We start from the raw sequence: 17,856 nt of genomic DNA, 5'->3' as shown, positions 1-17,856 counted from the left end.
GGGGAAGAGGATCTGGGCAGACCCTAAGACATGCACAAAGAGCAGAACCCATTTGTGAGATTTTATTGGTGATCGGAGAGGAGGAGACCCTGATGATCGTGTGGGTCTAAGGTGTCCAAGTTAGGGAGAGGGCAAGGGTTACGACTTGGCCACTACTGGGCAGGGAAGACAGAATTGCCACTGGATGCACAGGGGATGAGTAGCTGCCGGTACTCCAAGGGCAGGTACCGCTCCACAAGCACATGCAGCGAGACTTGATCAGTGACTAGTCGCTGCCTGTATTAGAGGAAAAGAAGGTCAGTCACAATCAGCACTAGCACTCCACGCTCAACCTCCCTTTTATGTCCACTTACCGTCGCAGCAGCAGCTCCAAGTCCTCTAGCTTCACAGTCTTACGGCCAGCATGAGCAGAAAATGCTTCCAGGTCATTGCAAAGGTGCTGGAAATACTTGTCTAAGCTACAAGAAGGTTGGCATAGAGTAGATTGAGCAGTCTGTTTATGAAACAACACCTCTGCCCACTCACATGCTAGACTCACCACTTCTCCACCATCTCAAGAGCCTTCTTCTCCACAGGCATCTTAGTATAGAAGCTGAAGAGCTTCATATAGTGGCCCAGTCCAGCTTTGTAGGGGTCATGGTGGTGCCTAGGACCTACAGTTCGGGTCCTGGCTGGAATCCTAGTAGGCACAGACTCCGGGGGCTCTGAACTTGAGGACAGGAGAAGACAGAGGTGACTGAACTGCTGTTTGGAAAGGCCCTCACTGGAGGACAAGTCCTGCTGGCTCTGCTGAAACTGGGACTGTTGTTCATTAAGTAGATTGAATAAGAAATCTATCAGTCTGGGGTGGGGTGGGGGAGGCAGAGGCAGGCAGAGCTCTGTGAATTCCAGGACAGTCTGGTCTACAGAGCATGTTCCAAGACAGCCAGGGCTACACAGAGAAACCCTGTCTCAAAACAAAGACCTGTTCTCTCCCTGTGATCTTGATCCTCCAGTCTAGACTTAACTTCAACATATATTCAGGTTCCGCCTCAAGCTTGTTGAACCTCAGGTCTCAAACTGGATAGTCTCTCCCCCTCAGGAATCCATGACAACCTCCTGTGCCAAGCCTACTAACGGCCTCCAGGAAGCCTTCTATGATTATATACTGACCTAGGAGTTTCTCCCTTACCTAGGCTTCCTATATTCCTGGAGACAGGTACCAGGATGACAGATAGCCAGGCTATCACTACCAGGCTGGAGATGCTTGGCAATCATTTGCAAATCTAGGAGGACTTAAATATGTACAGTGCCAGCTTCAGGACATCCCCTTCCCAACAACAGGGTTTCTTACACTGCAACTCCCAGTGGTATGGACGGCTGGAGAGACTGATGGGGCTGCTCAGCCTGGAGTAAGTCATAGGTGCCAGAGGCTAACTTTGGACTTGCTGCAAAGAAAGAGTAGTGTCACAAAGGGTTCAGGCTTGACCATCTCACAAAGCTGTACAGGTCTAGTCTCCTTTTTTCCCTTCCTTCCTTCCTTTTGTTTTGTTTTTAGGGTTTCTCTGTGTAGACCTGGTTGTCTTGGAACTCACTCTCACTCTGTACACCCGGCTGGCCTCGAACTCTGAGATCCACCTGCCTCTGCCTCCTGAGTGCTGCTGGGATTAAAGGCCTGCGCCACCATGGCCCAGCCCTTTTCTTAATTCTTAAGGGCCTCACAGAGCTCTAGGCAAGTGATTGTCCCTTATACTCTCCCTGGCCTCTAAAACTACCAGTTCCCAGAAACAGCCCAGGCATGTTTTCTTCTGTATGATAGGACCTAACAAGTTAGTGACACTCACTTGCTGATGCCTGCACTAGGCCTGGTCTGCCAGGAGTATCTTCATGCCCTGAAGAGCCTTCTTGCTCCTTGGCCTCCACAGCCTCCTGGGATCCCACTGCTTCTTTTATTTCTGGAGGCTGAGGCTGTAGCTCTGAGAAGGGTAAAGGAGGAGTACCACAGCTGGTTCTGCTCACTGAGGGGAGAACAAGATGAGGCAGCGTCATTGCACTGATTTGGGATCTCCTGGCCCAACCCTGACTCCGCTCTTGGGTGGAGGAGGAACTCCTAAACAAGGATTCTGGGGCACACATATGAGTTGGAGGAGGGAAATCCACCTATGTTAACTCTCACCCAGGATGAGCTTGGCTCCAGGCCAGCTGCCCCTTATACTCACTGTGCTTCTCCAGCCCAGTCTCAGTGCTTCGTGTCCTTCGGCCTACACCTCTTTCAACACCTTCAACCTCAGAGTGAGAAGGGCTGGGCAGGGAGTGATGTGCTCTAAGGGAGCAGCCAACCGAAGGCTGTGAGAACGGCTGGGTGTCTTCCAACACTGCATCCATTGGCAGAGTAGCAACAGGGGTTCTATAGTTATCACCTAGAGATCAAGAACCAGATAAAATCTGTATTCTAGGCACACCTGCTAATACTGTGAGGGTGCAGGCAGTGAGACATGAGGGTCTTCTCTGCCTATGTGACCTCCAGAATGAGATAACCTACATTCTAAGCCTTTGTCTTCCATTGCCTTCCTTGCCACTCCTCCTGGTCCTTCCTCTGACATTGCCAGGCCTCTTTAACTTGCTTCCACCCCAGAAAACTGCTTACTCATGCCTCAACTGTCTACTTCTTCCTCTACTCAGCACTTTCTGTCAAACATTAGTGAACTTATACCCTGGAATCAGGATCCAAGGTTAGTGCTACGATCATGAAACCTGTTTTTGCAACAAGCTCTGGCCACCATACTGTACCCTTTTCCTTCTACCCTCAGCCCTGTAGTTCAAGAATATAAAGTAATAGAAGACACAGAGATACTAAGGCTAGATTATTATTTTATTTATTTATTTCTCCTAGAGACAGGGTTTCCCTGTGCAGCATTAGCTTGCTCTGTAGACCAGGCTTGCCTCAAACCCACAGAGATCCATCTGTCTCTGTCTCTCAAGTTTGTGGAGGGTTCCCAATCCTGGCTATGATGGCTATGCTTGGTTATCAGCTTAACTTCATCTGGAATCAACTAAAACCCAAATGACTAGGCACACTTGTGATGATTTTTTTTTTCTTAACTAAATCATTTGACATGGGAAGACCCATTTCTAATCCAGAAGTGGGAAGACACATCTTTAATCTGGACCACACCTTGTACTGGCAGCATAAAAGGCAGGGAGAAAGGAAGCTTAGTCTTGTTGCCCATGCCCATTTGTTCTCGTTCTCTCTCTCTCTCTCTCTCTCTCCACACACACAAACACACACACACACACACAAAGTCCATTCCTTCACTGGCAATGAAGCCTACTTCCTTGAGATTCCAACATATACTGAAGGCCAGTTGAGACATCCAGCCTTGTGGACCTAACAAATTACTGGATTTTTGGACCATCCTTTCGTAAGAGCCATGTTGGCTAGCAGCAGCGCAGCCTGTAAGCCATTCTAATAAATCTCATTTTATATATTCATTATAATATATTCTTATGCATATTATAACTCATTAATTTTCTAAGTTCCTCTAAAGAACCCTGACACATACAGGAGCACTTTGTAAAGAAAGCAGAAATGCAGAAATTCTTCATTGATACCTGGCCAGGCTCATACAGTGACAACAGTGTCCTTGACCTTACCAAAAGTGGAACAACCCTGAATTCAGCAAAGCCTCCTGTCCCTCATAGAGTGGTAGCTTCTCTCTAAAGCTGGAAATGGGAATCTCAACCTTACCTGGAAGAGCTGAGGTCAAGGAATTATCTTCTAGATCCTGCAGAAGAACACCTACATCCACAGGCCGGCGTATGGGACGTCTGCGAGCCAAACCAGGTCTCCCCACTGACTGTAACTGACGAGGTGGGACAAAGCTGAGGTTGAAGGAGCTGTTAAGATGGAAACAAAGTCAGGTGGTAGTGCATGCCTTTTAATACCAGCACTCAGAAGGCAGAGGCAGGCAGATCTCAGTGAGTTCAAGGCCAGCCTGATCTACAAATCTACAAAGTGAGTTCCAGGACAGCCAGGAGTAGTACAGAGAAACAAAGAAAGAGTGAAACATCACTTCTCCAAAGGAGCTCATCTCTTACATTATGGTCCCATGATATAAGGCTAAATCTAACAGTAAGCCTATTGCAAGATTCCATCAGTTAACATGCCCCTCAAGCCTCTGCTCCATCAAACCCCAGAACAGGGAAAAATACCTGGCCAAGGATGAAGCATCAGCATTCCCAGGTGGCTCTGTCAGCGCCCATCAAGACAGTGTAAAAAGAACAATCCATAGTGAGTTACTCAGCCCCATGGAAGCACACTCAGGTCTCTTCGACCTCAACAGAGGAGAGAGGAACAGCACAGGTGTGTCCTAGGACTCACCTTGGGAGAGAGGCAGCCCCTGGTTCACTTCCTGCTCGAATACTGACAATCTCAGCCTTTGCTTGCTTCTACCAGTGGCTGGCAGACGTGGAGCTAGGGTTGAGGGGCGTTCCAGATCAGGAAGTTGCAGCTCCAGGCTATAAGGATGGAGTTTATCTCAGACATGTCAGAAAGCCCAATTTTATTTTCTGGGGACCCCAAGAGGTGGCTCAGCCTATGAGGAAATTTCACTGTGTACCTTCCCGGACTGCTTTCCCGTCTGGAAGACTCTACCATCTCTGGTACTTGTACTGGCTTCACCACTGAGACTGGCATCACGATAGAAGATTCTGGGGCTGAAGCAATAACAAGGGAGGGTAGGGCTCTAACAAAGAAGGATAAGAAAGAAGGGTACCATAGGCCTGGCTATTGGACTAGCACTGAATGTTAGCTGGCAGGCTAGCACCCACTTACCAGTTAGTAAGATGTTCTTCAGCAGGGTCCGGGGTGTCTGCTCCTCCAGGTGCCCATGGGCTTGAACACCAGCCAGTCTGACAACTGACTAGAAGGAAAGCACCACGTCTATATTTTTGCCTGGAGAACCCCTCAAGTTATGCTTCAAAACAAAATGGACTTCAGTGCCCCATTAAGCCACTCATGGAGTGTGCAGGACACTTACCCTAGTTACAAGGGAATGCCTCCTGTCAATTGTTTTTGTTTGTCTACCTTGCCTTTTGGAGGAGGAAGGTGTTTGAAGCAGAGTTCTCTGTGCACTGTGTAAAAAACAAAAACAAAACAACAGGCTTTGAGAATTACGTGTGGGAGTGAGAATGCAGATGCTTGCCTTCACATAGTCCCTATTTCCAGCTTTGTCAAGAAGGAAGTAGATGAAGGTTTGCCCTGAGTATGGGCAGACAGGGACTGATCTAGAGTGGGTGGAAATGGGTGGAGTTTGCCAACATGTGCTTGCAGAACAATAAAAGAGGAGTAGGGGTTAGTCACATAAGGAACAAATTGGAAGAGTATCCCACTCCAAGTAGGAATTTTAAGTAGTTTTACCTTTCAAGTTGTTGTCAAGGCACGACAGGTTCGACACAGGTCACCCTAGCCCTATTTCTCCAGTCTCCGAACTCTATCAGTGTGTCCCAGGCACAACTCCCATCTCATACTCTTAGATGTAAAACATATTGGAGGGGCTGGCCAGAATGCTCAGTGTGGTAAATGCATTTGCTTCCAAGCAGGACATCCTGAGTTCACCCACCCAGTGGAAGGTGAGAACTGACTCTGCAGGTTTCTGACCTATACACACACACACACACACACACACACACACAGTAAATAAATACATAATAAACACCACCTCATATTGAATGAGGAAGGATCAGGTGGTACCAAACCTGCAATCCCAGCTACCAGGGGGAACGCAGGCAGGAGAATGGCTAGTTCAAAGCCTGTTTGGGCTACAGTTTCAAGACAAACCAAGGCAACTTTTTGAGACCCTGTCTCAAATACCAAGAGGGCTGGTAGGGTGCCCTGGGATCAATCACTAGTACCATGGGAAAAAAGAAACCTTATCATGAACAACTCTCCTCTGGAAAAGGAGGGCGGCATTCTTTCAGACAGGCAGATGCCAACTTCGGTACTTTCTGCTCACAAGCATCCTCAACACACCCCGAAAAGTCCGGACAAAGTCCTGTTCTCTAGAAAAGCATCCTTCCAGTTCCTGACTCCTGACCTCCCTTGTGCGGCTGAGGGTAGGGCTGTGTGTTGGGAAGTGAAGTCATCTGGAAGTAGGGGTGGATGACAGGACAACCTGGGTCTGGGTTAAGTCAAACAACCTAGAAAACAGAGCCTTATCCTTTGTTTCTAGAGATCCAGCACTGTTGATCTCTGTGGAACTGCACGGGTGAGGGTACAACAGCTTAGCTGAGTCCGATTCAATTAGGGTGTAGTCAGATCTCAGCTCCTCCGACTCTACCGAGACTCGGTTTTCCTTTCCAAACAGGTAGGCACAGCCACCACTCCCCAGTCATTCTAGTTGCTCAGAAACACTCTCACATACTTAGTCTGAACACTCCGTCGTCGCCTTGGGGTACGCGAATCCGCAGTATCCAGCACGCGCCGCAGGAGCGTGCGTGGCGTCTGGTCGGGGTCGGGACTGTAGCGACTCGCCATGCCCAGGATGCACCCTTCCTAACTGTTGTAGCTGCTGCAAGAGACGCGTTCCCGCCACCTCTTTCGAGTCAAGTCTCGCGATGCTGCCACATAGCCCCACGGGAACTGTAGTCCTACAGCTGGGAGTCCTGCCTAAGGCGATTGCAAGTTGGTTTTGGAGGCAAACTCGCGTTAAACCTGAGCAAAAGTATGTAGCCAGTTCTAAGCTCATAGTTTCTTCAAGATAAAAAATTAAGGATTGCTGGCAGTGGTGGCACATTCCTTTAGTCCTAGCACTCGGGAGGCAGAGGCAGGAGATCTTTGTGAGTTCGAGGCCAGCACGGTCTACAGAGCTAGTACCAGGACCAGCTCCAAAGCACTACAAAGAAACCGTGTCTCGAAGGACAAAAAAAAAAAAATAAAATAAAATAAAATAAAATAAAAAAATAAAAAAATCTTAAAAGTAACTAGGGGGCTGGAAAGATGGCTCAGTGGTAGGACTTATTTGCTGCTCCTGCGTGGGTTCTGTTCCCAAGTACTCTTTTGCTCATAACTGCCAGAAACGCCAATGCGGCTCTTCGAACACCAGGCATGCATGTCAAGCTCTACAGACAACCTTCTTGCCTCTACCTCTTGAGCGCTCAGATTGCAGGTGTAAATTTCTATGCCAGACTTTGGTGATTTCACAAAAACATATTTTTTTGTTGTTTTTGATACAGGTTCTAATGTAACCCAAGCTGCTATCAAAAGCCCTTTGTAGGCTAGGATGACTTGAACTTCTGACTCCCGTTTCCACTTATTTGTGCTTGGATTACAGGTGTGTTCCATCACATCCAGTTTAAACCATTTTTTAAAAATGTTGGTTAGGGGTTTTGTTTTTTGTTTTTGTGTTTGTTTTGAGACAGGATTTCATGTAGGCCAGGCTGATCCTGCAGCTAAAGATGATCTTGAATTTCTGATTCTCTGACTTACAACTCCAGTGTGATAACATTACAGTGCTGTAACACCATGTGTAGGGAAAAAAGGTCCAGCTAAACAAAAACACCCTGAGCAGAGACAGAAGAAACACTTTGGCCCTGCAACCAGACCCAAAGAAATGCACCCTGACCCTGAAACCAGTGCCAAAGAAACACACTTTGCTCCTGGAATCAGAGCCAGTGAAAGAAATACACCCTGGCCCTAAAATTAGAGCCAAAACGCTAAGAAGGACCAGTGAAAGAAACACACTTTGGCCCTGAAACCAGAGCCAAATCTGACCCTAAACCTGTGCAGAAAACTAACCAATTCCTGAGCAGGAGATCTGGCCAGTTTGAGCTCAGGGACTGAAATCTGGCCATTCCCCACCCTGGAAATCTTCCCGGACAAACTCTGCCTCCTAAGAAGCCCTGTATAAACCTTGTGTCTGTTTCAGTTTGGGGCTGCCCAGATGCCTGGCTGTCTTCTTCCAACTTTGCAGAGAGCTGCCATTTTCCTGGATTCTTACCTCCCAGTAAATTTCTTGAATGAGGTTTGGGTGAGACATTTTTTAGAGATGACCCTGGGCAGAGTGGGGCCTCGCAGGACTGTAACACTTTTTGCCAGGGAAACCTTTCCCAGGTGAAGTGGAGTTGTTACAATTTGCACTTTGGGGACCAGAGCCAAACTGTCACAACTTTGCTGGGAAACCCTCTCCTGCCACAGCAGAGCTGATACACTGGGGAAGCCTTTCCTTGAAGCAGGGATGTAAGGTGCTATGCTTACTCTGCAACCTGTGGTATTCCTTAGCTTCCGAGTGCCAGAATACCTTTCCATCCCATCCCATCCCATCCCATCCCATCCCAGCTGTTGCAATGCTTGTACCATGCACCATTTATACGGCACTAGCACAATCCTAGCACTTCCTGCATGCTAGGCAAGCAACTGGACTAATTATACATTTAGATCTGATCTCTTATTCACATTTTCTAGGTCTTGTTATGAGAAGCTTTCCTGCCAGCAGGGTCCCACAGCCTTGTCAGCCCCAAATATATCACACACAGATGCTGCATTAGATATAAAGCTGTTGGCCTGTCTCTAGCATTGCTCATTGGCTAGCGCTGTCTTAAATATTAACCCATTTCTATTAACTATCAACTACCTAAACCTAACTCCTAAAGATTTATTTTAACCAGGAAAGGTGGTGCATGCTCTTAACCCTAGAATTCTGGAAGCAGAGGCAGGTGGATCTCTGTAGAGTTTGAATCTAAGCTGGTCCTCACAGTGAATTCCAGACAAGTCTGGGCTACAAAGTCAAGACCCTATCTCAAAACAAATGAACATTTAAACAAATTAACTTTATATTTACTACATCTGTTTTTGGTTTTTAGAAAAGCTACATAGCAATGACAGGAATGGAATTTGCCAAGCTTCAAAATTGTTACTACTGATGCTCCTTCTCAGAGCTGAGATTATAGACATTGGCCACCACTTTGTATTTCTTTCCTTTTGCTTTTTTCAAGACAGGGTTTCTCTCTATGTAGAACTCACTTCTGTAGGCCAGGCTAACCTTGAATTCAGAAATCTGTCTGCCTCTGCCTCCTGAGTGCTGGGATTAAAGGGGTATACTACCACCGCCCAGGCCCAGGTACTTCTGGCTATTTTTAACTTTTCACTTTTATTTGTTTTGTAATTGTGTGGATATGGCCATGCCACAGTGCACAAGTAGAAATCCAAGTATGGGTTGCAGGAATCAGACAGGAGTCAGTTCTCCCTTTCACTGTGTGAGTTCCAGGGATTGAACTCAATTCTTGAGGCTTGGTGGCAAATATTACTTCCTACTGAGCTAGCTTTCCAGTCCAAGGTTATTTTTAATAATAACATTGGGTTGTTATTAAAGTGAGGATGGGAGGGTGGAATGTAAACGGTTGGCAAGGGTCAGGCTATATATGTGGGTTTTTTGGAAGCTTCAGGAAGGAGTTTAGAAAGCATTCTAAATAGAATAGGAAGCCACTGGAGTGACATATCAGATTTTCTTTGGCAGCCAGAAGGCAAGATCAAAATCAGAGATGTGACATGATTCTTGCTTTTCACTAGAGATAACAAGATAAGAAGATGGGCAGGGCAGTGGGAGTGAAGAGAAATTATGAATGTTTTGTGTGTTTGCTTTTAGTACTGAGATCAAACACAGGCCCTTTCTACAAAATAATACTTTCAATTTACTAGTTATTATTTGAATGTATATAAGTATCTATTAAAGGTTATTTTAATACCAAAGGTAGAGTCTAATAAAGCATCTTCCTCAATGATTTGTACATTCGAATCAATGTGATCTTTCTTTACTCAAGTAAGAAGCCAAGCATGAGGAAGCTGGAGAGATGGCTCAATGGTTAAGACACTGACTGTTCTTTCAAAGGAGCTAGGATCAATTCCCAGCACCCAGTTCTAGGGGACCTCCTCATACAGATATTCATTCAGGCAAAACACCAATGCTCATAAAGTAAAAATAAATAAATTATTGGGGAAAGAATGCTAAGCATGGTACCTATAATTCCACTGCTCAGGAAGAATAGAAAGGTGGATACCTGCTGGCAGACCAGCTTTAAAAAGAAAAGGTGAAGGGCTTCTGAGGAATGATATGCAAAATTGATAGCACCAAGCTGTTCCCACGAGTATGATGGGCACCAATGTCACTTCATTTTAAGTTCATTCTCTCCTCAGCAACTGGCCTTTTGGGCATAGAACTGGCCCCGCCTCGACCTTGGGCTTTGGACACGCTGTCCTAACTGGGCTAGCGGGAGATAAAGAGACTGCTGAACCTTGCCGAGTCAGGGAAAGACAGTCTTTCAATTTCCCTGCTTCTGAGATGGTCTGTCTGATACATTAGGCCTTAGCCAAAGCTGGTCACCCTGAATTTGCTGTGAGACTTTAGGTGACTATCCAGGTAGCCTGCTGTTTCTGTTTTTGCTTGCACCTTCAGGAAGTCCCACACTCATACTTCCTGACTACCCTAGTAATGTTATTTTCTTTCTCAAGTCTTTGATGAGGTTGAAGACTAGACAGTCATAGCTATGTCTTCTCTTATATAGAATATACTAGGTACAAGACATAGACTTTCCAGATTAGGGCTGTTATCAGGCTAATGTGTGTCATGCCATTACACTGAAACTGAACATGTAGTATGTTGTCTATTACTCAGTGTTGCTCTTGCTTGTTGTAGGTTTTAATTTGTGAATGTTTTTACCCTTCCTTTTCCCGGAATACATTTGACATTTGTTATCATTGTATATAATTTTTGTATCAGGCTTAAAACTTCTTCTTTAGACTAATAGGGGAATTGTAGGAGCATCTTGCATTGCCAGTGAATTTGTGTTAGTGGCCATGTCAAGGAGTTGTGGTTTCAGGTGCGAATGTGACTGGTAGGTAGGGAAGCACCTGGTAGACTCTCTTTCTTTTGGGAGCTCGAGTTGGAAGGGCAGAGTCTGCATATTCTAGATCAGGAGCACTGCTGTGGTTCTTTGCTATTATCTGTGTAAATTGTCCCCCAATAAAGCATTCATTTTTCATTTATCTTGGGTCTAGTGAACTCATTAATACCCCACCTTCAATCTCTGGCTTCCACACACACACTCACAGGCACTCAAATGAACATGCACAAGCACAAACTGTACCCTCCTACATACCACAGAACATATATATGTGTATATATATGTATATATATGTATATACATGTATGTATACACACATATGTATATATAAACATGTATGTATGTATATATAAAATATCTCCCATTACTTTGAATGCTAACTTAAAAAACTAATAAATGTAAAAAAAAAAAATGTATACCATGGTGCTGGATAGATGTCTCAGTGGTTAAGAGCACCCACTGCTCTTCCAGAGGTCCTGGGTTCAATTCCCAGTACCCACATGGCAGCTCATAACCATCTGTAACTTCAAGATTTGACACCCTCACACAGACATACATACAAGCAGAACACCAATACACATAAAATAAAAATAAATAATTAAAAAAATGTATACCAGCCGAGCGTTGGTGTCACATGCCTTTAATCCCAGCATTTGGGAGACAGAGGCAGGTGGGTCTCTGTGAGTTCAAGACCAGCCTGGTCTACAAGACCAGGACAGGCTCCAAGGCAACACAGAGAAACCCTGTCTCCAAAAACCAAAACAAAAATGTATACCATAATATGCTGGGTGGTGGCTTATTCTTTTATTCTTTTAATCCCAACATTTGGGATTAAAGCAGGCAGATCTCAGTAAATTCAAGGCCAACCTGATCTACAAAGCAAGTTCCTGGACAGCCAGGACTGTTACACAAAGAAACCCTTTCTCAAAAATAAAACAGAAAATATATATAAATAACAATATATAATAAACAATATTTATACCATTTGTTTTATTTTGATACAGGGTCTTTCTATGTAGATCAGGCTGGCCTTGAACCCTCTGACTCCTGAATACTGGGATTAAAACTATGTACCATCAACTGGGGTTGGTGAGGTGTGGAACACCTTCAATCCTAGCCCTTGGGAGGCAAAGCCAAACAGATCTCTGAGTTCAAGGCCAGTCTGGTCTGCAGAGTAAGTTTCAGGACAGTCAGGACTGAATAGACAAACAGTCTCCAGGAAAAAGACAGACAGACGACAGACAGGAAGGAAGGAAGGAAGGAAGGAAGGAAGGAAGGAAGGAAGAAAGGGTGAACCACCATGCCAGGATGTTTATACTTTTGTATAAATGATTCACTGAAATGAATACACAACCTTTCATCCTACTATATACACACACGTAATGGGTAATACATTTTGGATATGAAGAGATTTCATCTGTAGCCCCAGTTGCTTAGCTCAGGAAAATAGGCTTTTCTAACATTTGAAAGAGAGCAAAACACACACAAATAACCAAGGATCTCTAGAATGCAAAGATAATATATGGGCTTTTGACCTGTTTTGTTGTTATTGTTTTTGTTTCTGGGGGCCTCCTTTGTGGCAGGAAAGTGCCTTATTAACTCTCTCAGCTTTATTTCTTTATTTCTTTTCACTAAATTGCCCTTCTTTCCAGAGAGGAACTCACTAAATTCACCTTCTAAACTAACCAGCATTCCAAGTCTGCATCACCAGGCCTGGATGGCTTGCTCCACCCACAAAGACTATTGTTTCTGGGAGAAGACCAACCACTGTCTAGTTTATAATGCAAATTAATGCAAATTGTTTTCATTCAAAACCCTTCAACTTTCTGGTTGCCCGCTGAATAAAATCCCGAATTTTTTGTAATCATTCAGGGGTTCTAACTTCTGTGTATCGCTTTGTAAACCAGTCATTCAGGGGTTCTAACTTCTCTGTATCGCTTTGTAAACCAGGCTGTCCTCCAATTCACAGAAATCAACCTGCCTCGGCCTCCCAAGTGCTGGGATTAAAGGCGTGCACGACCACTGCCCCGCCTGGCTGCCCTTTCTAGGCACTTACATGGAAGGTTTATGTCCTTCTGTCTCAGTTCCCAATAGTTCCCAAGGTAGGGTGGTTGAGAGACCAAGCACTAATACTACTCAGATAATGCTTGGTTTTTATTGTACAGGTTCTGTGGGTGTCCTCTTCTGATTCATCTGTGGCATTTACTCTTGACTAGATATCTGTTAGCACATGTTTATCCATTATCCAAAAGACACTTGAATCAGAATCCAGGAGAGAGAGGGCTAGGTGGATCTGAGTGCTCAAAACTACCTTTACTGTGTTCTCTCTATACTCTGTAACACAGTAGGTAGCTATTAGGGAACTGGTGTAGGGTAGTGAGTCCAAGTAAGAGGTAGCTGAGAGTCGGAAGAGTGCCCCAATATGAGAAAATGACACTAGAGGGCCTTCTGGGCTGACTCGGGTTTCCTCCAGGCTAAGGAGAACCCTCTAGTCCAAGGCACTGGGGTTTCGGAACTTCTAGAGCAGGCTGCAGAACCTCCCTCAAATCCTAGCCTGCAGAAACTCCGCCTCTCCTTTACGCGGCGCTGCAGCCCGAGGCAGCAACCACAACGTTTTCTGAGGCAGCATGGAACTTGTAGTCTTTGGGTGTTTAAACCCAGAGCGCTTGCGCTGACGAGGCACGAGCCCCGTAACATCAGGATTCCGGGTCCTTGTAAGGGGTAGTCCATGCGACAACGTTCCATTCGAATACATTTTTCTCTTTCGCTTAGGATGAGACTCATCTGGAAAATAATCGGATCTGAGCAGGATGTCGAAGTGCCGAGGAAAGCAGCCGGAATAAGCACGCCCCCATCCCGGAAGTGAGCTGCTTTTGGCGCGGTGCATTGTGGGGGGCGTAGTCCCCCTTTCCAGGCGGTCCTTCGCGGCGTCCCCCGGGCCGACTCCGGAGCGCAGGCGGGCGGCCTGGTGGGTAGCGCGGCGCGGGCGGTCAGCAAGCATATTCTAGGCACGGGGCCCCCGCCCGGGACGACTTGCGCCAGGCGGCAATAGTGAGAGGCCTCTAAAGGACTCGCGCGGCGCCTCCCGTCGAGGAGCTGAGGCGGGGGACAGACCCGACCGTCGAAGAGCGCAAGAGGCCGGTGGGCCGGGCCGCGCGTCGCAGCTATGCCTGGCTTTACGTGCTGCGTACCGGGCTGCTACAACAACTCACACCGTGATAAGGCGCTGCACTTCTATACGTTTCCCAAGGACGCTGAGCTGCGGCGCCTCTGGCTCAAGAACGTGTCCCGTGCTGGCGTCAGTGGGTGCTTCTCCACCTTCCAGCCCACCACCGGCCACCGTCTCTGCAGCGTTCACTTCCAGGGCGGTCGCAAGACCTACACGGTGCGTGTTCCCACCATCTTCCCGCTGCGTGGCGTCAATGAGCGCAAAGTAGCGCGGCGATCTGCGGGAGCTGCGGCAGCCCGCCGTAGGCAGCAGCAGCAGCAGCAGCAGCAACAGCAGCTGCAGCAACAGCAGCAGGCATCTCCGTCTTCCTCCACTGCCCAGACCACCCAGTTGCAGCCGAACCTGGTGTCTGCCTCTGCGGCCGTGCTTCTCACCCTTCAGGCCGCTGTAGACAGCAGCCAGGCTTCGGGATCCGTGGCTCCGGCGCCCACCACTCCCTCGGGAGATGATGTGAAGCCCATCGATCTTACGGTGCAAGTAGAGTTTGCAGCTGCTGAAGGCTCAGCCGCTGCCGCCGCATCAGAGCTAGAGGCTGCTACAGCTGGCCTGGAGGCGGCTGAGTGCGCTCTGGGCCCTCAGCTGGTGGTGGTAGGGGAAGAAGGCTTTCCTGATACTGGCTCCGACCACTCGTACTCCTTGTCGTCAGGTACCACGGAGGAGGAGCTCCTGCGCAAGCTGAATGAGCAGCGGGACATCTTGGCCCTGATGGAAGTGAAGATGAAAGAGATGAAGGGTAGCATCCGCCATCTGCGTCTTACCGAAGCTAAGCTCCGTGAAGAACTTCGCGAGAAGGATCGCCTGCTTGCCATGGCTGTCATCCGTAAGAAGCATGGAATGTGAATGGTTCCCCTCAGCAACCTGCAGAATTCGTGACTCCTTCCAGCCCAAGGAATCCTCAGGCGGATGTTGAACTCCCCAATATTCTGGTTGACAGTGCTGAGGTTTAGGACAGCAGGACTCCTGTTGGTCATCTGGCACCCTCATTTGTTTCCTCCTGAAGTAGGAGTTAGGGACTTCAGAATTTGGTGACACCAGCAATTATGACTTTGTCTCTCACTCCCCAGTTTATGTTGCAGATTCTGATTAAGCAAATGTTTCAGAACCATTGAACTTGAAACTTATCCTGGAGGGATGCAGGTGGGACTCTTAGGAACTTTGGGTTTGAGAAAACCATGTCTTAAGGTTGGCCAGCAATTGGAGACAACTTTGCTGTGTGTAGTAAGAGATCTGAGTAACATCATTTCCCCTTTTCATGCTTACCTGTTTCGGGTGCAGTCTGTAATTCTGAAGGGGACTAGTTGGTCTGTGCCTCTGCCTTCTAGGACCTCTCTTCCCAGAAGGTCATTTATGAGAGGGCTCTAGGTGAGTTGCTGATGGAGATCCAGCTTACCAGGGACTTAGGTTTATCTCGTTATGTTTGCTACTGGTTACAAATTCTATTTTCTGTACAATTAGACTAAAGTTTTCACTGTGTTTGTTTGGCAAAACAAATTAAAAAAAAAGTAAGGTTTTTATTTGGGTTTCGACAATTTATTTTTTATTAAAGCTAAGTGTTCTTGAAATATGGGGATATTGGTCTTGACCTATTTGAAAGAACTGGCTAGCCCTGAAAATAGAGATGTTTTAAAGGACTGACTGGATTGAGTTTCTTCAGAAAGCAATGAAAAGCACATAGATCTTCATAAAGTTCCTAGATCAGGTCACTCCCTAGTGTTTGGAAGCTGCATGAAAAGGTCTTGGTTTGCCCATGATTTTTTTCTCCCTGGATCTTTGTGTAAGTGTATGTACATGTGTGTAGTTTTGTGCCTGAGGTTTCTGAGTTGTCTTTCCTCAGGTGCTATCTAGCTTTTTTTTTTTTTAAGACAAGGTCTCCTAGAGGTTGTTGATTTAGCTCAGTGGTAGAACACTTACTTGCCTGTCAGCTGAGGGAGGTGGTGGTAAAGGGGTGCAGTGGGGAAGTGTGTATGTGTGTGTGTGAGAAAGAGAGGGAGGGAGGGAGAGAGAGAGAGAGAGACAGAGAGACGGTCTTCTCATTGGCTTGGAACTCATCAAGTAGTTTAGGCTGGTTGGCCAGCCAGTGAGCCTTAGGGAATCTGCCTGTCTCTGCCTCCCCATTGCTAGGATTACAATTTTACATCACCATGCTTTTTTGTTGTTGTTTGGTTTTTCAAAACAAGGTTTCTCTGTAGCTTTGGAGCCTGTCCTGGAACTTGCTCTGTAGACCTGGCTGGCCTTGAACTCACAGAGATCCACCTGCCTCTGCCTCCCTAATGCTGGGATTGAAGGTGAGGGCCACTATGCCCGGCCATGAATGACTTTTTTTAAAAAATTGCTTTTGTTATTTTCAGTTATATATGTCTGTGATTCCAGCTGCTTGAAATGGCCAGGCTATTAGATCCCTTGGAGCTGGAGTTGTCAGTCATCTGACATGGATACTGGGAACCAAAACTTGTGTCCTCTGGAAGAGCAGTGTATACTTAATTATTGAGCCATCTCTCAAGGTCTGTAAAGCCTTTTAAAATCACCTGTTTCTGTGACTATTGGGGCTCTTAGGCTCGGTTAAATTGGACTCACTTCTGAGTTACTTATGGATCAATCACCTTGCCTGAGGATGTGACCTGTGACTTGCAAGCTGAAGTGTTCCCAAAACTCCAGAGTCTACTTCCATTCTGGTCCTTTGGCTCTGAGTTGGGAAATAAGTCTTGAGGAAGCTGTAGTATAGGTGCCCAGTTTGGGGAGCTGAGTTTGCCTTTGTAAGGTTAGCTTTGGGTTATAATCAAATGGTGAAAACACAGCAGTGCATTTCTAGCTAACTGCCAAACTCTCATGTGTCAATGCTCTTTCCTTGGAGTGGGGGCTTTCCCAGTCTGGGCCATCCTCCAGTCCTTTAAAAGGACAGCTACTACCACCTTGCTTCTCTTGAACCTTTTAGCAATACTCCTTGGATCTTTCCTCCTGTCTCTTGTTTTGTGTTTTGTTTTCTTGGTGGTGATGGTGAGGCTACAGATGTTTCACCAACAGGGTAAAGCAGAGTTCTTATTGACTGGGTCATAAAAGCAGTACCTAGTCAAACTACATGGCCTGGCCAGACAGGACTTAATCAAGAAGCTTAGCCTAGTTTTACCAGTTGTCCCCAAGAGGTGGGGTGCTGCCAAAAGTGCAAATCTCCTTATGGCAAGACAGAAGTACTAAAGATTTTTCTGGTTTGGAGGGAAGAGTTAGGGTGTTTGTAGCCTTTTTCCTTTCCTGTGGTTCTTTGGGTTGGCTGCAGAGCCATTTGCTCAGCACAGACCTGAGTGACAAAGGAACTGAAAAAGGCCTTCAGTGTTTGTGTTACCAAGGAAACTTAAAAGGATGTTGAGAGTTAAGGGGAAGGGTCTGGTCACTTGGGAAAGTTAGGTTGAGCCAGTTATTTTTACAATAAAAATTAAAATTCTGGTTGGGCAGTGTTGGTTCACAATTTTAATCCCGGTGGATCTTTGTGAGTTTGAGGCCAGCCTGGTCTACAGATCGAGTTCCAGGACAGTTTCCAAAGCTACAGAGAAACCCTGTCTTGAAAAACCAAAACCAAACAAAACAAAAAATTTCTGGTTAGGTGGTGGTGTCACACTTTTAATTCCAGCACTGGGGAGGCATATCTCTGAGTTTGAGGCTAGCCTGGTCTACAAAGCTAGTTCCAGAACAGCTAGGGCTGGTACACAGAGAAACCCTGTCTTGAGAAACCAAAAATATAAAATTAAAATTCGGGCTGG

At 46.4% G+C, this 17,856-nt stretch overlaps 2 protein-coding genes across 2 annotated transcripts; one reads left to right on the top strand and one right to left on the bottom strand.

The window, feature by feature from the left end:
* Positions 1-83: 83 nt before the first annotated feature.
* Cenpt (centromere protein T) lies at positions 84-6,545 on the bottom strand. The gene is made up of 13 exons (XM_051201482.1): positions 6,402-6,545; positions 5,019-5,112; positions 4,814-4,901; positions 4,599-4,695; positions 4,361-4,497; positions 4,192-4,228; positions 3,728-3,876; positions 2,199-2,399; positions 1,824-1,997; positions 1,334-1,427; positions 539-709; positions 354-458; positions 84-276 (listed from the first exon to the last, which is right to left on the bottom strand). Exons 1-13 carry the CDS (start codon positions 6,512-6,514, stop codon positions 153-155), a joined length of 1,584 nt encoding a protein of 527 aa, XP_051057439.1. The 5' UTR covers positions 6,515-6,545; the 3' UTR covers positions 84-152.
* A 7,252-nt stretch (positions 6,546-13,797) lies between these two features.
* Thap11 (THAP domain containing 11) lies at positions 13,798-15,618 on the top strand. The gene has a single exon (XM_051201391.1). The coding sequence runs from the start codon at positions 14,042-14,044 to the stop codon at positions 14,942-14,944; it is 903 nt and encodes a 300-aa protein (XP_051057348.1). The 5' UTR covers positions 13,798-14,041; the 3' UTR covers positions 14,945-15,618.
* The last annotated feature ends 2,238 nt before the right edge of the window (positions 15,619-17,856 follow it).

The sequence above is a fragment of the Phodopus roborovskii genome, unplaced genomic scaffold, assembly GCF_943737965.1.
Source record: "Phodopus roborovskii unplaced genomic scaffold, PHOROB, whole genome shotgun sequence".
Taxonomy (NCBI): Eukaryota; Metazoa; Chordata; class Mammalia; order Rodentia; family Cricetidae; genus Phodopus; species Phodopus roborovskii.
This window is presented reverse-complemented; position numbering and strand designations above follow the sequence as displayed.